Raw genomic sequence first — 23,179 nt, 5'->3', positions numbered from 1 at the left:
AATTACTAAATACTGCATATTTCCAGTTTTACTATAAAAAACCAAGTTGTCTTTGACAAAAAAGGCATACAACCTTCTTTTCTTTTTTTTTTTACTTTTTATCAACCTGAAGTTGATATAGAGATTTACTGTAAGCGTTAAATAAAACATTATAATAATAATAATAATTATTTTTAACATTAAATGACTCAGACCCTTTATGGTCCCCGGGAGACCTAAATGTTAAAAAAAAAAAAAAAAATCCATATATTTTGTTATGGTTTGAAAATGGAAAATATCAAAATGGCCCCCGCATTCTTACATTTTTCCGTGTGCGGCCCTCAGTGGAAAAAGTTTGGACACCCCTGATATACATGCTAGCATACATGCAATACACATCATCAAAGTTTTCTCATCATTAGACATACATACATATATATATATATATATGTATGTGTGTGTGTGTGTATGTATATATATATATATATATATATATATATATATATATATATATATATATATATATATATATATATATATATATATATATATATATATATATATATACATATATGTATATATATATATATATATATATACATATATGTATATATATATATATATATATATATATATATATATATATATATACATATATGTATATGTATCAGACCTGGGCACATCCGGCTCTTTGTACGTCCCTGTCCGGCCCGCGTGAGGCAATCATAAATTACAAAATAAATTTTAAAAAGTATCTATGTCGAGTGTGCAATACAACGGTGCTGCTTTTGTTTTGAAAAGCGTTATTTGTATTACTTCCGTGTGGACGTATGCGTGATTGTGAGTGAATGTGAACAGCGACAATCACAAATTACAAAATAAAGTTGAAAAAACATCTATGTCGTGCGCGCAATACAACTGTGCTGCTTTTATTTTGAAAAGTGTTATTTATGGGCGTATGTCCATGTGTAACCTATGAGTGAAGGTGCACAGCGACAAGTGATGCACGGTTTACACCCGAGACGCTAAAAAGAGAAAAGTTGATGACGAATGGCGTGTTTCCAACAAGACATGGACTGCCAAGCAACGTTTCCTCTAAGGTGCGCGCCTGCGCAATTGCGCACTGCTCAAGCGTTCTCTGCACACAGCAAATATATGCCGCGCACCAAATCAGATCCCATCTGAATTCTAAACAAAATATACACATTTATTCTATGTAATTTTGCAATGCAACTTTGAGTGACAGTGACAACGAGCGGCCCTAACGGTGTTCGTCAACACCGTTCAATTGAACACCGTTCAATTATTGTAACGTCTATCGAGATGCTTCGAGGCCAGGAATTATATCGATCACTTTATTGAGCAAAACTGTTTATATTCGGCCATAACCACACCAAAAACATGAGTAAAACACTTCTATCTCGAAAAACTAGTCATTGTCTGCCGTACAAACCAGGCCAAAACCAACTTGTCATCTGTCACCAACACGCATAGCACTAAACCACTGGTGCGTTTATGGCCGGTGCGTTTATGGCCACACAAAAAGTCGGACAACTCAAACACCACACAAAGTTACACTATGACTCCTCAGTCGTACGTGGGCTTATTTTACTGTCATTTATTATTAATGTTAATTTATTTATATTAATCATGGAATGCTGTTACTAGAGAAAGTCACAGGAATGCACACTTCATCCTATGCTTACATTTCATTGTGCAACATGAGGATGTTTAAGGGGAACTAAATGTGATCTCTGAAAGGGGTACAAATGATTTCCAAAGCAGTGCTTTTGGTATAAAGTTAAGTTAGGTGAAATGAAAGTATTATTATTAATTATTATTATTATTATTATTTATCTTACGGTATATATCAAAAATAATATTGAGCAGAATTTAATTGAAATATTGTCGATGTGGCCCTCCAGCAGTGCTCGAGTTGCTCATGCGGCCCCCGGTGAAAATTAATTGCCCACCCCTGGTATATATGTATATAGCCCGGACAAAGTTTTTTAACCCAATGCGGCCCCCGGGTCAAAAAGTTTGGGGTCCCCTGTTAATTAACGTAAGCTAGTGGCGCATCCTCGTCCTCATGGTGGGTCTCCATAGTGACCGAGCCCCTCCCACCTTCCGACGATCTGCACAACTTCCTGTCCTCCACGCGTCCTGGCGTGCATTCACGTCATCCCTCGGTCGTTTGCTGCGCAAGCAGTGACTCGTCAAGCGTCCGGGTTGTCTTTTTTTTTTTTTTTTTTTTTTTCAAAAGAAGTGTCAACATGACTCCTGGATGGGATCAATGAGCGATCAATCAGCAGAGGGCAGACAGTCAATAGGATGAGCGGCTGGATCTGCTTGTTCTTCAACAAATTAATTGAATATCTGTGAGCTGCGGCGTGTGACTTGTGAATAACTTAATTGCGTGGCTGTGGGCAGCAGCTGCCGAGCATTGTGGGTCTTTCCGGGCCGGGGCTGGTCTCTCTCATCCTGCGATATCCGCCATCTGCTGTCTGCAAAACAACTCATTTATATACTGTCACTTCCAGCGGCGCCTTTATTTATCAAGTGGCCATTATGCAAATCACCTGCACAAGATTTGCCTGATCCTTTTTTTTTGTTGTTATTCTTATTTAGTGAAGCTGCCAGTTGTGTAACTTTGAGAGCCCACGGCGTGTGTTGGAAGTGTCCAATTGTGTCAACATCCATCATGGGCTTTATGGCTAATGGCAACTGGTGTGTTTTAACACCAATTAAGGCTCGTGTTGCTCGTGCGCACTCAGACTCTCCTGCTTCATACGCAATAACCTTTAAGTCTCAGCTATTCAAATGTATGAACAGGGCCGGCCCGTGGCATAGGCCGTATAGGCAAATGCTAAGGGCGCCATCCATCAGGGGGCGCCAGTGCCACAAATGTTGGAGAAAAAAAAAAAAAAAAGTTGGTACTATTATTTCTAAATACAAAAAATAATCCCACGTTAATTAAAATGCAAAGTAAAGCCTATTTAGTAGAAATATTATTTGTTACAACATTAGTCGTGTTCAGGCTCTTTATGCATCCACAAATGTTTCACTTTTGCACCTCATACGTAATTGTAACTGTTGTGAGTTCAAGGGCTGCAGAATCAAGTGCAAAATCTTTATGAAGATCATTATCAATGAAACAAAGAAATAAACACGTCATACTGTAAATGAGTGATTCCTAACAGTTTAGTTTTTAGAATATGTAGTTGGACAATTAGAAATCCATAATTAAAATGAAATTAAAAAGTGTCAGGCAGCTAATGTAATGGCCCCTCAGTCAGATTTTGAACCGATCATAAAAGGTTAATAATAAAGAATATTACAACAAAATATATTTTCAAGTAATGTTGATGTAATTTATAAAAAAATACAGATGAAAGAAAGTAATGTCTTACTATTAAGAAATAAAACAGATTAATTCAAAATGGCCACCATATCGCTATGAAACACTTGCTGTGTATTTTGCCCTGATGTAAAAACTTTTTTTGTGCAAAATCCGATGCAGTTTTTGTGACAACAATGTGTTTGTACATAAAAAACAAAAAAAATGTGTTATTCTAAAAATATGGTCGTCATAAAATAAATCTAAATTACAATAACTTCTACAATAGACCAAATTTCTTATTTGGCTGTGAAAATGTTACAGTTTATATATTTACAAATACTTAAAAAAAAAATAGAATAAAAAAATATTTGTTCATTTTTTTGCCTATTATTTTGCTATCATAAACTCAATAATGTCCTTCATAAACCTAACTCTCCCACTAAATGTGTTCTCTTTATTTGGCCAATAAAACCTTGGTAATTTTACGAAGAAAAAAGTTGTAACAACAACAACAACAAAGATTTTTACCAAAAAAATAATTTGCAAACAAATGCATTTAGAAATAAAACTAAAATTTATAAAACTATTTTTAAAATGGAAAATGTTTTAGTTACAAATCATTAAAAATATATATTTGCAAACGGAAAAAAAAAAAAAAAAAAAGGTTTGCAAACAATAAAAAAAACTAAACATAACCAACCAAGAAAAGTGCAAACAAAAAAATGTATATAAAATTAAAACTTAAATGAATACAATAAAAGTATATTTAAAATGAAATACATTTTGGTTACAAATCATTTTCTGAAAAGATTTGTAACAAAGAAAAAAGATTTGTAACAAAACAAAAAAATGCTAACAAACATGTATTTAAAATACAATTAAATTAATACAATTATATTTAAAATGAAAAAAGATTTGTAACGAAACAAAAAAATTGCAAACAAAAAATGTATTTTGAATAAAACTAAAATAAATAAAAGTATATTTAAAATGAAAAAAGATTTGTAGCCAAACAATAAAAAATATTTGAAGTCAAATAAAAGTAAAAAACACTATATTTCAAATGAAGAAAGTTTTGGTTACAAATCATTTTCAAAAAATATTTGTAACCGAGAAGAAAAAAAAAAGGCAAACCAAAAATGTATTCAATAAAACTAAAATAAATACAACTATTTTTAAGATTAAAAAAACAAGTTTTGGCTGCAAATCACAGTCAAATAAGATTTGTAACCGTAAAAAAAGACTTGTAAGCAAAAAAAAAAAAAGATTTACACCCAGAGAAATTATTTGTAACAAAAAAATTAAAAGATTTGGACCAAAATAATAACCAAAAAACATTCACATTCCTTCCAGTTTAGTCATCAGAATTTTTTGTCAGTCATTTTTCCCAACATTCATTCCTGAGGTCGATAGCAGCAAATGCTAAAACACAGAAATGATTCAATACCAAAAACCTGACTTCTTAAAAATGTCCATTTCCTACCAATTTAAGTACTGTATTTTTCAGAGTATAAGTCGCTCCGGAGTATAAGTCGCACCGGCCGAAAATGCATAATAAAGAATCAAAAAAACATATATAAGTCGCACTGGAGTATAAGTCGCATTTTTGGGGGAAATTTATTTGATAAAACCCAACACCAAGAATAGACATTTGAAAGGCAATTTAAAATAAATAAAGAATAGTGAACAACAGGCTGAATAAGTGTACGTTATATGAGGCATAAATAACCAACTGAGAACGTGCCTGGTATGTTAACGTAACATATTATGGTAAGAGTCATTCAAATAACTATAACATATAGAACATGCTATACGTTTACCAAACAATCTGTCACTCCTAATCGCTAAATCCCATGAAATATTATACGTCTAGTCTCTTACGGGGATGAGCTAAATAATATTATTTGATATTTTACGGTAATGTGTTAATAATTTCACACATAAGTCGCTCCTGAGTATAAGTCGCATCCCCGGCCAAACTATGAAAAAAAACTGCGACTTATAGTCCGAAAAATACGGTAATTTTTTGTTTAAAATCCTACTAAAATATGAAGAAATGATGTACAGGAAAAATCCAAAGGTAGTGTCGTGTATGACTTGAGCGTGGTAGTTCAGAGAGGCGGAGCTTAGCAAAGAGCACAATAAATAACCTCCTGAAATGTGGAAATATGGATTCATTGTTAGCTTGTGACCAATTGCATAAGCAGTGGAAATGTCAGAAGATATCAGCGCACATCGTTTCCAGGATATCATGTATAGGACACCTTGTGACACGAGGCCCCCTGGTGGAGGGAGGGATGACTCGATCGTCCTGGGAAAAAAACATGGCAGCCACCCCCTTTAATTTGATCCACGTGGCGTCGCTTTTTTTGTCCTCCTCATAAGCCCCGCCCCTTCCTGCCTGAGCCAGCTTGACGACAAGCGTCATCGCTTGACATTTGTGAGAAAATATTACCTGCCAACGAGCAAGTCATGCGCGCCGTCGTTTGCACGCCAGCTCCTCAGCTGTCAATCACAGACGCCCTGCAGACAAACTCAAAATAAAAAGTCCTCGTCAGCAAATTACGATTGAATGAAGTCCATTTAAAAGAGAAGTTGGTGCGATACTGCAAATGTTTGGTAATGATCTGATACCAAGTCAATCCAGGGATGATACTAATCAATAGTATTGATATTTAGATCCGTCCTCCTCAAAAGGCCAGGGAGGGAAGAAAAGGTGTCTTCTGTGTGAGTTGTCAGCGCTCAGGTGTGTTGACGCTGCGATCCCACGCTGCTTAGCGGGTCAACTAAAGGCCGCGTCCTCCTTCTGTCTGACAGCTTGTTGTGTTGCTGCATCGCACGGGAGGAAGACCCTGATGCTGCGCACTCTTCGCCTCTCTCGCCCGTCGCCACTTTGGAATCCCACGCAAAGTCTAAACCTAAACTAGATCAGCTGACACCTTGTTGTTGTTGATGTTGTTGTGGTTGACTTCTGCTGCTCACACGCACAAAGTATCTTTCAGGAAGTAAAGCGTCCAGATTAGAGATGTCTGATAATAGGCTTTTTTGCCGATATCCGATATTCCGATAATGTCCAACTCTTAATTACAGATTCCGATATCAACCGATACCGATATATACAGTCGTGGAATGAACACATTATTATGCCTAATTATGTTGTGATGCCCCGCTGGATGCATTAAACAATGTAACAAGGTTTTCCAAAATAAATCAACTCAAGTTATGAAAAAAAATGCCAACATGGCACTGCCATATTTATTATTGAAGTCACAAAGTGCATTCTTTTTCTTAACATGCCTCAAAACAGCAGTTTGGAATTTGGGACATGCTCTCCCTGAGAGAGCATGAGGAGGTTGGGGGGGCGGGGTTGAGATGAGGGGGTTGGGGGGGTTTAGGGGATTGCGGGGGGTGTATATTGTAGCGTCTCGGAAGAGTTAGTGCTGTAAGGGGTTCTGGGTATTTGTTCTGTTGTGTTACGGTGCGGATGTTTTCCCGAAATGTGTTTGTCATTCTTGTTTGGTGTGGGTTCGCAGTGTGGCGCATATTTGTAACAGTGTTAAAGTTGTTTGTACGGCAACCCTCAGTGTGACCTGTATGGCTGTTGACCAAGTATGCGTGGCATTCACTTGTGTGTGTGAAAAGCTGCAGATATTATGTGACTGTGCCTTTAAGGTTTATTGGCGCTCTGTACTTCTCGCTACATCCGTGTACACAGCAGCGTTTTAAAAAGTCATACATTTTACTTTTTGAAACCGATACCGATAATTTTGAAAGCGTTACCGATCATTTCCGATATTACATTTTAAAGCATTTATCGGCCGATAATATCGGCAGTCCGATATTATCAAACATCCCTAGTCCAGACTGATCGAACAAACTTTTAGCAAACATTCTTTCATCAACATCATGTTGTCAACAACTTTGTTCAATAAAAAGCACTGACCTCCTTATTGGTGCCACCATACAATTTTGTGGCATGTCTGCGGTCAAAAAACAGCAGGGATGTCCGAAGTGCGGCCTGTAGCTAATTTTTTAACCGCCCGCGGCACAATCGTTAGCATTCTAATATTAGCATAGTAGCTTTTTTTTTAAACCAATACCTCAGTGTGAAATATTATGTTACTTGACTAATGATAACTGTTAGCATACTAATGTTATGTATTCCATCCATCCATCCATCCATTTTCTACCGCTTATTCCCTTCGGGATCGCGGGGGGCGCTGGAGCTTATCTCAGCTACAATCGGGCGGAAGGCGGGGTACACCCTGGACAAGTCGCTACCTCATCGCAGGGCCAATTCTGAAAAAAGAAATCTCAATTTCCTTTTAGGGATTTATAAATTATTTCTGATCCTGATTCTGATAACTTTTTTTTAGCCAATTTTGTAGCTATACGTTATGTTTGATTAGATTTTTGAATAAATCGCGAATCTTATTTGTAACGATTCTTAATCTATTAAAAGAAATCTAAAATCAATTATAAATATAAATAAATATATATATATATATATATATATATATATATATATATATATATACATATATATATATATATATATATATATATATATATATATATATATATATATATATATATATATATATATATATATATATATATATGTATATATATATATATATATATATAGTCGTGGTCAAAAGTTTACATACACTTGTAAAGAACATAATGTCATGGCTGTCTTGAGTTTCCAAAACATTTTTACAACTCTTTTTTTTTTGTGATAGAGGGATTGGAGCACATACTTGTTGGTCACAAAAAACATTCATGAAGTTTGGTTGTTTTATGAATTTATTATGGGTCTACTGAACATGTGACCAAATGTGCTGGGTCAAAAGTAAACATACAGCAATGTTAATATTTGCTTACATGTCCCTTGGCAAGTTTCACTGCAATAAGGCGCTTTTGGTAGCCATCCACAAGCTTCTGCTTGAATTTTTGACCACTCCTCTTGACAAATTTGGTGCAGTTCAGCTACATTTGTTGGTTTTCTGACATGGACTTGTTTCTTCAGCATTGTCCACACGTTTAAGTCAGGACTTTGGGAAGGCCATTCTAAAACCTTCATTCTAGCCTGATTTAGCCATTCCTTTACCACTTTTGACGTGTGTTTGGGGTCATTGTCCTGTTGGAACACCCAACTGCGCCCAAGACCCAACTTCCAGGCTGATGATTTTAGGTTGTCCTGAAGAATTTGGAGGTAATCCTCCTTTTTCATTGTCCCATTTAAAGCACCAGTTCCATTGGCAGCAAAACAGGCCCAGAGCATAATACTACCACCACCATGCTTGACAGTATGGATGGTGTTCCTGGGATTAAGGGCCTCACCTTTTGTCCTCCAAACATATTGCTGGGTATTGTGGCCAAACAGCTCAATTTTTGTTTCATCTGACCACAGAACTTTCCTCCAGAAGGTCTTATCTTTGTCCATGTGATCAGCAGCAAACTTTAGACGAGCCTTAAGGTGTCGCTTCTGGAGCAAGGACTTCCCTCTTGCATGGTAGCCTCTCAGTCCATGGTGATGCAAAACACGCTTGACTGTGGACACTGACACCTGTGTTTCAGCAGCTTCCAATTCATTGCAGACCTGCCTTTTGGTGGTTGTCTGTTGACTCTTGATCATCCTAACTAATTTTCTCTCAGCAGAAGGTGATTGCGTTTTCTTCCTGATCATGGCAGTGACAAAACTGTGCCATGCACTTTATACTTGTGAACAATTGTTTGCACAGTTGCTCTTGGTACCTTAAGCTGTTTTGAAATGGCTCCAAATGACTTTCCTGACTTGTTCAAGTCAATGATTCGTTTTTTTAGATCTGTGCTGCGTTCCTTTGACTTTCCCATTGTTGCGTTTGTAACCGAGTCTAATGACTGCATCACATGAGCCCTATTTAAATGGGCTCAGAGACGTCAACAGGTGTCGTCAATCATAATCACTCACATGAAGTTAAGAGGCCATGCCATGAAGCTATATATACACACAGACTATAAAAATGGGACCCATTACCTCCCTGCTTGGCACTCAGCATCAAGGGTTGGAATTGGGGGTTAAATCACCAAAAATGATTCCCGGGCGCGGCTACGCTGCTGCTCACTGCTCCCCACTGCTCCCCTCACCTCACAGGGGGTGATCAAGGGGATGGGTCAAATGCAGAGGACAAATTTCACCACACCTAGTGTGTGTGTGACAATCATTGGTACTTTAACTTTAACTTAACTTTATATATATATATATATATATATATATATATATATATATATATATATATATATATATATTTTAATATATTTTTTTAGCTAATTCAGCAGGTATACACCTCAGTGTCATATATTTTGGTATTTGACTAACGCTAACTGTAAGCATGCTATTGTCAGCATAGTACTTTAATTTTTGTTACTTGACGCTATCTGACCAGCGTGCCAAGTGTTGGCTTTTAAAATCAGCTCACTAAATTTTCACCGAAATTGCCTTTTATCATTTAAAAAAAATAAATAAAAAATCTAAGGTTTGAAGGTGAAAACTACCAAAATGGCCCCCGCATGCTTCGATTTGTCAGTCTGTGGTCCTCAAAGGAAAAAGTTTAAGCACCCCTGTACCACATATGTCGCAGTTATTCATAATTCTATGGTTATCGTCACACCTCCGATTCTGTATTCTTAGTTGCCTCCAGTAAGAAAATGTCCTGACACACAACAACTCAGGTGAAAGTTTCAGTGCGGTGCGACAGCGTTGGACAGATAGGAAGTGACCGTAGGGGAGGAGGAGGTTGTTTTTTGGGGGAAAGTAGGGGGGGTTGTTGGGGGTGTCATTGCATGTTTGGCTGGCAGGTGGTCTGTCCTGATCCAGAGTCACCTCCAAACGTCCCGCCCTGCATGCACGGCCGTGGCGTTTGCTGCCTACCGGCGGTGTGTGATCGTGAGCGGTGTGTACAGGCGCCGCCATAACGTGTTGACGAACGCCTACCAGCTTGTCTGCCATGGCGGAAGTCGCTTCCACAACACTTCCTGTACACTTCAGGACACGCTCCATAAGAGTCACCCTGCAATGTACAAACCCCGTTTCCATATGAGTTGGGAAATTGTGTTAGATGTAGATATAAACGGAATACAATCATTTGCAAATCCTTTTCAACCCATATTTAATTGAATGCACTACAAAGACAAGATATTTGATGTTCAAACTCATAAACTTTTTTTTTTTTCAAATAATAATTAACTTAGAATTTCTTGGCTGCAACACGTGCCAAAGTAGTTGGGAAAGGGCATGTTCACCACTGTGTTACATGGCCTTTCCTTTTAACAACACTCAGTAAACGTTTGGGAACTGAGGAGACACATTTTTGAAGCTTCTCAGGTGGAATTCTTTCCCATACTTGCTTGATGTACAGCTTAAGTTGTTCAACAGTCCGGGGGTCTCCGTTGTGCTATTTTAGGCTTCATAATGCGCCACACATTTTCAATGGGAGACAGGTCTGGACTACAGGCAGGCCAGTCTAGTACCCGCACTCTTTTACTATGAAGCCACGTTGATGTAACACGTGGCTTGGCATTGTCTTGCTGAAATAAGCAGGGGCGTCCATGGTAACGTTGGTTTGGATGGCAACATATGTTGCTCCAAAACCTGTATGTACCTTTCAGCATTTATGGCACCTTCACAGATGTGTAAGTTACCCATGTCTTGGGCACTAATACACCCCCATACCATCACAGATGCTGGCTTTTCAACTTTGCGCCTATAACAATCCGGATGGTTCTTTTCCTCTTTGGTCCGGAGGACACGACGTCCACAGTTTCCAAAAACAATTTGAAATGTGGACTCGTCAGACCACAGAACACTTTTCCACTTTGTATCAGTCCATCTTAGATGAGCTCAGGCCCAGCGAAGCCGACGGCGTTTCTGGGTGTTGTTGATAAACGGTTTTGGCCTTGCATAGGAGAGTTTTAACTTGCACTTACAGATGTAGCGACCAACTGTAGTCACTGACAGTGGGTTTCTGAAGTGTTCCAGAGCCCATGTGGTGATATCCTTTACACACTGATGTCGCTTGTTGATGTAGTACAGCCTGAGGGATCTTTCTGTTTCTGTAATATTGCAATATTTTCTCGTAAAATTATTACTTTTTTTATGTAAAATTATTACTTTTTAATGTAAAATTATTACTTTTTAACGCAAAATGGCGACATTCGTCATATAAAATTCGGACTTTTATCACAATATTGACTATGTTTTTGTTGATCTTGTAAATCAGTGACATTTTTTGAGTAAAATTATGACTTTTGTCATTATTTTACCCAGTAAAATTCAGATTGTTATTATAATAAACGCTCTGAAGTGGGAAAGGGGTAGGATTAAATAAGTTTTGCTTCTTCCTACTCCTTTTCGGACATGATGTAAAGTGAAATGATATGAAATTGTGTGATGTATTACACTGTGAGTGTGTTCATGTTCGAAATAAACTAAAGAAAGAAAGATAATATTGCCAACAGCTGTCTTATAAAATTGTGACTTTTGTTCGACTCTTTTCATAAAATTGCCAATTTTTTTTAGCTTTTCTTGTAAAATTGCGACTGTTATTGAGTGAAATTCCAACTTTTTTGCATAATATTGCACAAATGTTCAGTTTTTCTTGTGAAATTTTGACTTGCGTTGAGTAAAATGAGGACTTTTATTATAATACTGCCAAAATTCTAAGTTTTTCTTGTGAAGTCACAACTAATTTTTCGCAACAAGCTTTTTTATATTTGCATAGTATGTATATATTATTAATGTTGTAAATACAAATCTTTATATATCTAGAAAGGGTGGTCCTAAATAGGTAGGCCTTTTTCTCAGGTCTCAAGAAGGTAAGAAATACAAGAATGTGGTGTGTGTGTGTGTATGTGTGTGTGTGTGTGTTCTTGTACTTCTACCCTTCTTGAGACATCAACAAGAAAAAGTACCTTCCATATGAGGAGGTGTGAACACGTTAGGACATAAATCATGGTCCCAATATGGAAAACCATTGCATCTAGTAGAGAATGTCTCATTTGCACCCCTGGTGGTGAAATCTATCAAAATTAGGGTGGTCCCAAAAAGGAGGGATTTTTCAAATTGACTGTGTGTCGGTTTTAAAAGTGCTCCCCCTCTGGTCAACATATGAAATAACAAGTGTGTGTCAGAAATTGAAATACGCCCCCTTTGGCCAAAATTAATTTAAAAAATATATATGTAAATATGTATATAGAGACATACTGTAATAACGAAGTAAATAATGAAGATTAAAAACCAATCACAAAAAAAGAAAATTAATAATTTACCAAAAGCAGTCTTTTTCTCACAATGTGTCGACTTTTTTCTTATAAAATTAGCAACAATTTCTCATATTCTTAAAATTATTACTTTATTATGTAAAACTATTACTTTTTAACGCAAAATGGTAACATTCGTCATATAAAGTTCTGACTTTTATCACAATATTGACAATGTTTTTGTTGATCTTGTAAAATAGTGACATTTTTTGAGTCATAATTTTACCCAGTAAAATTCAGATTATTATTACAACATTGCCAACATTTTTTAAAGTTTTCTTATAAAATTGTGACTATTGCACGACTCTTTTCATAAAATTGCCAAAATGTTAAGCTTTTCTTGTAAAACAGCGACTGTTATTGAGTGAAATTCCAACTTTTATCATAGTATCGCACAAATGTTCAGTTTTTCTTGTGAAATTTTGACTTGCGTTGAATAAAATGAGGACTTTTATTATAATACTGCCAAAATTCTACATTTTTCTTGTGAAATTGTGACCTTTTTATTGTGAAATTCCAACTAATTTTTCACAACAAGCTTTTTTATATTTGCATAGTGTGTATATATTATTAATGTTGTCAATACAAATCTTTATATATCTAGAAAGGGTGGTCCTACAGAGGTAGGCATTTTTCGGAGGTCTCAATAAGGTAATAAATACGTGTGTGTGTGTGTGTGTGGGGGGGGGGGGTGAGTGTGTGTGTGTGTGTGTGTGTGTGTGTGTGTGTGTGTGTGTGTGTGTGTGTTGTATTTCTACCCTTCTTGAGACATCAACAAGGAAAAGTACCTTCCATATGAGGAGGTGTGATCAAGTTAGGACATAAATCATGGTCCCAATAAGGAAAACCATTGCATCTAATAGAGAATGTCTCATTTGCACCCCTGGTGGTGAAATCTATCAAAATTAGGGTGGTCCCAAAAAGGAGGGATTTTTCAAATTAAAAGTGTGCCCCCTCTGGTCAACATATGAAATAACACGAGTGTGTAAAAAATTTGAAGTGCTCCCCCTCTGACCAACATATGGAATAACAAGTGTGTGTAAGAAATTGAAATGCGCCAAAATTTATTTAAAAAAATAAAATAAATATGTACATAGACATGCTGTAATAGCTTGAAGTAAATAACGAAGAAATTAAAACCAATTACAAACATTTTTAAAATTAAAATAAAGATTGACTAAAAGCAGTCTTTTTCTATCAATGTGTCAACTTTTTTCTTATAAAATTGGGAACAAATTCTCATATTCTTTCTGTTTCTGTAACATTGCAATATTTTCTCGTAAAATTACTACTTTTTTTAATGTAAAAATTATTACTTTTTAACGCAAAATGGCGACATTCGTCATATAAAATTTGGACTTTTATCACAATATTGCCAATTTTTTTGCTGTTCTTGTAAAACAGTGCCATTTTTAAAACAATTCTGATTATTATAATATTGCCAACGTTTTAAAGCTTTCTTAGAAAATTGTGACTTTTTGTACGACTCTTTTCATAAAATTGCCAAATTTTTTAGCTTTTCTTGTAAAATTGCGACTGTTATTGAGTGAAATTCCAACTTTTTATCATAATATCACACAAATGTTCAGTTTTTCTTGTGAAATTTTGACTTGCGTTAAATAAAATGAGGACATTTATTATAATACTGCCAAATTCTACGATTTTCTTGTGAAATTGCAACTAATTTTTCGCAACAATCTTTTTTATATTTGCATAGTATGTATATATTATTAATGTTGTAAATACAAATCTTTATATATTTAGAAAGGGTGGTCCTAAAGAGGTAGACATTTTTCGGAGGCCTCAAGAAGGTAAGAAATACAAGAGTGTGAGTGAGTGTGAGCGTGTGTGTGTGTGTGTGTTCTTGTATTTCTACCCTTCTTGAGACATCAACAAGGAAAAGTACCTTCCATATGAGGACCGGTGAACAAGTTAGAACATAAATCATGGTCCTAATATGGAAAACCATTGCATCTAATAGAGAATGTCTCATTTGCACCCCTGGTGGTGAAATCTATCAAAATTAGGGTGGTCCCAAAAAGGAGGGATTTTTCAAATTGACTGTCGGTTTTAAAAGTGCTCCCCCTCTGGTCAACATATGAAATAACAAGTGTGTGTCAGAAATTGAAATGCGCCCCCTTTGGCCAAAATTAATTTAAAAAATATATATATAAATATGTATATAGAGACATACTGTAATAACCAAGTAAATAATGAAGATTAAAAACCAATCACAAAAAAAGAAAATTAATAATTTACCAAAAGCAGTCTTTTTCTCACAATGTGTAGACTTTTTTCTTGTAAAATTAGGAACTATTTATCATATTCTTTCTGTTTCTGTAATATTGCAATATTTTCTCGTAAAATTATTACTTTTTTATGTAAAATTATTACTTTTTAACGCAAAATGGCGACATTCGTCATATAAAATTCTGACTTTTATCACAATATTTCCAATTTTTTTGTTGTTTTTGTAAAACAGTGCCATTTTTTGAGTAAAATTATGACTTTTGTCATACTTTTGCCAAGTAAAATTCCGATTATCATTATAATATTGCCAACGTTTCAAAGTTTTCTTATAAAATTGTGACTGTTGTACGATTCTTTTCATAAAATTGCCAAATTTTTTAGCTTTTCTTGTAAAATTGTGACTGTTATTGAGTGAAATTCCAACTTTTTATCATATCGCACAAATGTTCAGTTTTTCTTGTGAAATTTTGACTTTTATTATAATACTGCCAAAATTCTACGTTTTTCTTGTGAAATCGCAACAAATTTTTCGCAACAAGCTTTTTTATATTTGCATAGTATGTATATATTATTAATGTTGTCAATACAAATCTTTATATATCTAGAAAGGCTGGTCCTAAAGAGGTAGGCATTTTTCTCAGGTCTCACGAAGGTAAGAAATACAAGAGTGTGTGTGTGTGTGTGTGTGTGTGTGTGTGTGTGTGTGTGTGTGTGTGTGTGTGTGTGTGTGTGTGTGTGTGGGTGTGTGTGTGTGTGTGTGTGTGTGCGCGTGTGTGTTCTTGTACTTCTACCCTTCTCGAGACATCAACAAGAAAAAGTACCTTCCATATGAGGTAGGTAAGTTAGGACATAAATCATGGTCCCAATAAGGAAAACCATTGCATCTAATAGAGAATGTCTCATTTGCACCCCTGGTGGTGACATCTATCAAAATTAGGGTGGTCCCAAAAAGGAGGGGTTTCTCAAATTGACTGTGTGTCGGTTTTAAAAGTGCTCCCCCTCTGGTCAACATATGAAATAACAAGAGTGTGTAAGAAATTGAAATGCGCCCCCTTTGGCCAAAATTTTTTTTTTTTTAAATATATAAATATGTATATAGAGACATACTGTAATAACGAAGTAAATAATGAAGATTAAAAAACAATCACAAAAAAAGAAAATTAATAATTTACCAAAAGCAGTCTTTTTTTCACAATGTGTAGACTTTTTTATTATAAAATTAGGAACGATTTCTCATATTCTTTGTTTCTGTAATATTGCAATATTTTCTCGTAAATTACTTTTTTATGTAAAATTATTAATTTTTAACGCAAAATGGCAACATTCGTCATATAAAATTCTGACTTTTATCACAGTATTTCCAATTTCTTTGTTGTTCTTGTAAAACACTGCCATTTTTTGAGTAAAATTATGACTTTTGTCATACTTTTGCCAAGTAAAATTCCGATTATCATTTAATATTGCCAACGTTTAAAAGTTTTCTTTTAAAATTGTGACTGTTGTACGATTATTTTCATAAAATTGCCAAATTTTTTAGCTTTTCTTGTAAAATTGCGACTGTTATTGAGTGAAATTCCAACTTTTTATCATAATATCACACAAATGTTCAGTTTTTCTTGTGAAATTTTGACTTTTATCATAATACTGCCAAAATTCTACGTTTTTCTTGTGAAATCGCAACGAATTTTTCGCAACAAGCTTTTTTATATTTGCATAGTATGTATATATTATTAATGTTGTCAATACAAATCTTTATATATCTAGAAAGGCTGGTCCTAAAGAGGTAGGCATTTTTCCCAGGTCTCACGAAGGTAAGAAATACAAGAGTGTGGGTGTTTGTGTGTGTGTGTGTGTGTGTGTCTGTGTCTTGTCCTTTGTGTGCAGCACAATAGCATGAAAAAGTGCTGCTGCGCTGCTAGCTGACACGTCAGTCCAGGTTAGCGTTAGTGCAGCGTGCTGCTGTGTGCCTGCAAATGGGAATGGTTAAGCCAAGCATGTTATTAGGAAAAGGCTTGTCTCTTCCATGCTAACACTTGGATGACTCTGCAGGGTGAGGATGGGGGGGCGGAGGGTACAGGGTGGAGGGGGGGGGGGGGCACCCCGCTTTTCCTCTACCCCCCCCCCCCCCTCGCCCTCAGAGAGTTAGGATTTGCTTGCATTGTCAAGTAACGCATTGACCCATCACTTTGACGCCTATCTACTGTGACAGCCGCTCTCTCTCTCTCTCTCTCCCCCCCTCTCTCGCCCCTGCAGGCCACGGAGGCTCAGATCCGGAGCTTTGGACAGACGCCATCTCAGTTGCTTATTGAGCCACATCCTCCACGCAGCTCCGCCATGCACCTGGTAGGAGCAGAGAGCATGCTGGGAGAGAGCGAGAGGGGGGGGGGGGGAGTCTGTATAATGTGTACAGTTGTGATGTGTGTTTGACGTCACGTCTGCACACTTGTCACACTTTTGCGCCGATCAGCCGGCGTGATGTCATCACCGTGCGACGCCGTTGAAGCTCTGTGGCGAGTCAACGCAATAACCAGAATTCTCTCGTCACTAATATTCTTATTTTTATTCATTTAATGACTCCGATACTGTCGTCCTACGTCACAGACAAAGATCATCTAAATGACAGGAGCATATAGGTAAAGATCATCTATGTATGAGAGGAGTGCTGCTTCTGTTATGTAGACTTTTTACAAAGTATACTAATCTTTTCTATGACGGGAACAATCTGCTGTGTTTAAGGATCTACTGCAAAAACACTAGTCAAAGATCGTCTATACAAGAGAAGTGCTGTGGGTTTTTTCAACACTTTAAAATTGTTAGGCAATTTGAATGAAAAAAGTGCTCATGTATATGAAAGTAGCACTGTTTTTAGGACCTATTATAAACATGTTTGTCAAAGCTCATCTATAGAACAGGAGCCCTGTGTTGTTTTTAAAAAAACCTACTGCAAGAATGCTCGTCAAAGATCATTTATACAGGAAGAGCACTGGGCTGTTTTTAAGGATTAATTTCAAAAAATGTTAGTCAAATATTCTCTATTTGAGAAGAGCGCTCTGCTATTTTTAAGGACCTACTGCAAAAATGCTAGTCAAAGATCCTCTATAAGCCAGGAGCTCTCTGTTGTCAAGGATTTATTTTAAAATTGCTAGTAAAAGATCCTCTGACAGGAGCACTCTGTTGTTTTTAAGGATTTATTTGAAAAATGCTAGTCAAAGATCCTCTATATCAGGGTTATGCTCTGTTGCTTTAAACGACCTACTGTAAACATGCTAGTCAAAGATCCTCTAAATAACAGGAGTGCTCTGCTGTTTTAAAACAATATATTGCAAAAATGCTAGTCAAATATCCTCTATATGATGTGAGCACTCTGTTATTGTCAAGGATTAATTTAAAAATTGCTAGTCAAAGATCCTCTATATGACAGGAGCACTCAGTTGTTTTTAACGATTTATTTGAAAAATGCTAGTCAAAGATCCTCTATATCAGGGTTATGCTCTGTTGCTTTAAACGACCTACTGTAAACATGCTAGTCAAAGATCCTCTAAATAACAGGAGTGCTCTGCTGTTTTAAAACAATATATTGCAAAAATGCTAGTCAAATATCCTCTATATCAGGGGTGTCAAAGTCAAATGGACGGAGGGCCAAATAAAAAATTTAGCTACAAGCCGAGGGCCGGACTGTTCGAATGTTCATTGAAAAATTTTTAAATGACGCATATAGTCTAGTGAACCTAATTGAACCTACTGAAAACCTAACAAATATATTCCAATATGATCAGATAAATAAAGCAATATTTTCTTATGGCTCTGTCAGTAATCTTTAATTTTCAACAGACACAAAAGACAAATTTCCTTTATATAAAAATCCCCATAACATGAACATTAAATGAAAGAATTTAGTATTATTAGTATATTAAAGTATTCAAGGCACCATCAGTAGCCTATATTTTCTATTTTAGCAAAAGTGGGCTAAATTTACTTCAAAGAAAAAAACAATAATAGCAATTTTCTATCATCCACTCAACTGAAATATTTTTAAAATATAATTAAATTGAAATACAATAAAATAAAGTGCAAAAATCTATAAATCAAAAACAACACTTTGTTTAAGGAGAAGTAACATGCAGTGAAAACAAATATTAAACTTTAACTTTTAAACTTGAATTGAGTAAAAACTCTAAATATGTGATTGCACAGTAATGTTCACATTAAACCCCCCTCCTCCCTCCGTGGGAGGGAGGCGAGTTGGGTGCCCGAAACCCCCCGCTGGTTTCGGCCCGCCCCTTGGCGCGCGTGGCACGGCGGGCTCCGCGACCCGACGGCTGGCCCTCGTGGCTTGACGGCGGGCGCCTCCCGACGGGCCGCGCGTAGGGGTCAAACGCAGAAGTCTCAGGGCCTCGTGGTGAGGGGGTGGCCTGCGGGTTTCGGCCCGCTTGACCCCCCGCTCCGCTTGGCGCGCGCGGCACATGACGGGTTCCGCCACCGACGCTCGGGCTGCAGCCCGACGGTGGTGCGGGCCCGGCGGTGACGCGCGGTTTGGGGAAACAAAGCAGAAGTCTCAGGGCCTCGGGGCCGGGTTTCGGCCCGCCCCCTTGGCGCGCGTGACACGGCGGGCTCCGCGACTGACGGCCGGGCTGCAGCCCTTCGGCCGGCAGGCGCGTCCCGGCGGGCCGCTCGCCCCCTTTCGGAACCTTGGACCGGCATCCGCTTGGTGCGTGTAAAAGATCTGCGGTCTGCGGGCCGGTTCTAATAATAAATCAAGATCATCCCAAGGGCCGTAAAAAACCTTCTCGCGGGCCGGATATGGCCCGCGGGCCTTGACTCTGACATATGTGCTCTATATGATGTGAGCACTCTGTTATTGTCAAGGATTAATTTAAAAATTGCTAGTCAAAGATCCTCTATATGACAGGAGCACTCAGTTGTTTTTAACGATTTATTTGAAAAATGCTAGTCAAAGATCCTCTATATCCGGGTAGTTCTCCGTTGCTTTAAACAACCTACTGCAAACATGGTCAAAGATCCTCTGAATGACAGGAGTGCTCTACTGTTTTAAAACATGTATTGCAAAAATGTTAGTCAAAGATCCTCAAAATGACAAGTGAGCTGCTGTTTTAAGAACTATTTTAAAACATGCTTGTCAAAGATCCTCTATATGACAGGAGCTCTCTGTTGTTTTAAGGAGTTATTGTAAAAATGCTAGTCAAAGATCCTCTATATGAGGAGTGCTCTGTTGTTTTAAACGACCTACCGCAAAAATGCTAGTCATAGATCCTCTATATGACCAAAGTGTGCTGCTGTTTTTAAGACATTTTTTTAGAGATCATCTAAATGACAGGAGCATATAGTTAAAGATCATCTATGTATGAGAGGAGCGCTGCTTCTGTTATGTAGACTTTTTACAAAAAATACTAATCTTTTCTATTTGCTGTTTTTAAGGATCTACTGCAAAAACACTACTCAAAGATCATCTATACAAGAGGAGTGGTGTGGGTTTTTTTAAGACTTCAAAATTGTTAGGCAATGATCATTTAAATTAAAAAAGTGCTCTACTGTTTTTAGGAATTTAAAAACATACTGTTGTCATAGATCATGTATATGAAAGTAGCACTGTTTTTAGGACCAATTATAAACATGTTTGTCAAAGCTCATCTATATAACAGGATCCCTATGTTGTTTCTAAAAACCTGCTCGTCAAAGATCATTTATATAGGAGGATCACTGTGCTGTTTTTAAGGATTAATTTAAACAAAATGCTTGTCAAAGATCCTCTATGTGACAAGAGTGTGCTTCTGTTTTTTAATAACTTTTTTTTTTTTTTTTAAGAAAATGCTTGTCAAAGATCCTCTATAGTGGATCTTTGACTAGCATTTTTGCAGTAAGTCCTTAAGAACAGCAGAACGCTCTTCTTAAATTGAGGATATTTGACTAACATTTTTTTTCATTAATCCTTAAAAACAGCACAGTGCTCCTCCTATATAAATTATCTTTGACGAGCAGTAGGTTTTTAGAAACAACACAGGGCTCCCGTTATATAGATGAGCTTTGACAAACATTTTTGCAGTTGACTACTGTTTATAGGAACTTTAAAAAAAAAATGCTTGTCAAAGATCCTCTATATAACAGGAGCACTATGCTGTGTTAATACATCTATTGCTTGTCAAAGATTTTCTTTTTGACAAGTGTGTGCTGCTGTTTTTAAGAACATTTTAAAGATGCTCGTCAAAGATCCTCTAAGACAGGAGCACTTTGCTGTTTTTCAGGATCTACTGCAAGAATGCTTGTCAAAAATCCTCCAAATGATAAGAGTGCTCCTGTTTTTTTAAGAACTTTTTTTTAATTAAAGAAAATGCTTGTCAAAGATCCTCTGTGACAAGAGTTTGCTTCTGTTTTTTAGTAACTTTTTTTTTAAAGAAAATGCTTGTCAAAGATCCTTTGTGACAAGTGTGCTTCTGTTTTTTAAGAACTTAATTTTTTTAAAGAAAATGCTTGTCAAAGATCCTCTATATGACAAGAGCACTGTGCTGTTTCAATACATATATTGCAGAAATGCTTGTCGAAGATTTTCTTTTTGACAAGTGTGTGCTGCTGTTTTTAAGAACATTTTAAAGATGTTCGTCAAAGATCCTCTATATGACAGGAGCACTTGGCTGTTTTTCAGGATTTACTGCAAAAATGCTTGTCAAAGATCCTCTATAATATGATAAAAGTGTGCTTCTGTTTTTTTAAGAATTTTTTTTTAAAAGAAAATGCTTGTCAAAGATCCTCTATATGACAAGAGCACTGTGCTGTTTCAATACATATATTGCAGAAATGCTTGTCAAAGATTTTCTTATTGACAAGTGTGTGCTGCTGTTTTTAAGAACTTTTTTAAAGATGCTCGTCAAATATCCTCTATAAAACAGGAGCACTTTGCTGTTTTTCAGGATCTACTGCAAGAATGCTTGTCAAAGATCCTCTATATGATAAGAGTGTGCTTCTGGTTTTTTTAAGAACTTTTTTGTTTAAAGAAAATGCTTGTCAAAGATCCACTATGTGACAAGAATGTGCTTCTGTTTTTTAAGAATTTTTTTATTTGAAAGAAAATGGTTGTCAAAGATCCTCTATATGACAAGAGCACTGTGCTGTTTCAATACATATATTGCAGAAATGCTTGTCAAAGATTTTCTTTTTGACAAGTGTGTGCTGCTGTTTTTAAGAACTTTTTTAAAGATGCTCGTCAAAGATCCTCTATGACAGGAGCACTTGGCTGTTTTTCAGGATCTACTGCAAAATTGCTTGTCAAAGATCCTCTATATAATAAGAGTGTGCTTCTGTTTTTTTTAAGATTTTTTTTTTTTTTTTAAAGAAAATGCTTGTCAAAAATCCTTTGTGACAAGAGTGTGCTTCTGTTTTTTAAGAACTTAATTTTTTTTAAAGAAAATGCTTGTCAAAGATCCTCTATATGACAAGAGCACTGTGCTGTTTCAATACATAAATTGCAGAAATGCTTGTCAAAGATTTTCTTTTTGACAAGTGTGTGCTGCTGTTTTTAAGAACATTTTAAAGATGCTCGTCAAAGATCCTCTATATGACAGGAGCACTTGGCTGTTTTTCAGGATCTACTGCAAAAATGCTTGTCAAAGATCCTCTGTAATATGATAAAAGTGTGCTTCTGGTTTTTTAAGAATTTTTTTTTTTTTTTAAGAAAATGCTTGTCAAAGATCTTCTGTGACAAGAGTGTGCTTCTGTTTTTTAAGAACTTTTTTTTAAAAGAAAATGCTTGTTAAAGATCCTCTATATGACAAGAGCACTGTGCTGTTTCAATACATATATTGCAGAAATGCTTGTCAAATATTTTCTTTTTGACAAGTGTGTGCTGCTGTTTTTAAGAACATTTTAAAGATGTTCGTCAAAGATCCTCTATATAACAGGAGCACTTGGCTGTTTTTCAGGATTTACTGCAAAAATGCTTGTCAAAGATCCTCTATAATATGATAAAAGTGTGCTTCTGTTTTTTTAAGAATTTTATTTTTTTTTAAAGAAAATGCTTGTCAAAGATTGTCTGTGACAAGTGTGCTTCTGTTTTTTAAGATTTTTTTTTCAAAGAAAATGCTTGTCAAAGATCCTCTATATGACAAGAGCACTGTGCTGTTTCAATACATATATTGCAGAAATGCTTGTCAAAGATTTTCTTATTGACAAGTGTGTGCTCCTGTTTTTAAGAACTTTTTTAAAGATGCTCGTCAAATATCCTCTATAAAACAGGAGCACTTTGCTGTTTTTCAGGATCTACTGCAAGAATGCTTGTCAAAGATCCTCTAAATGATA

At 36.3% G+C, this 23,179-nt stretch overlaps 1 protein-coding gene across 1 annotated transcript in view; it reads left to right on the top strand.

Moving 5' to 3' along the window:
• The window catches only part of LOC133659127 (neurobeachin-like), a 601,703-nt gene that overhangs the window by 554,465 nt on the left and 24,059 nt on the right, over nt 1-23,179 (top strand). Inside the window, exon 30 of the mRNA XM_062061862.1 lies at nt 17,126-17,215. Within this exon, the coding sequence (XP_061917846.1) occupies nt 17,126-17,215 (90 nt within the window). The remainder of the gene's footprint in view (nt 1-17,125; nt 17,216-23,179) is intronic.

Source organism: Entelurus aequoreus, linkage group LG10 (assembly GCF_033978785.1).
Source record: "Entelurus aequoreus isolate RoL-2023_Sb linkage group LG10, RoL_Eaeq_v1.1, whole genome shotgun sequence".
Lineage (NCBI taxonomy): Eukaryota > Metazoa > Chordata > Actinopteri > Syngnathiformes > Syngnathidae > Entelurus > Entelurus aequoreus.
This window is presented reverse-complemented; position numbering and strand designations above follow the sequence as displayed.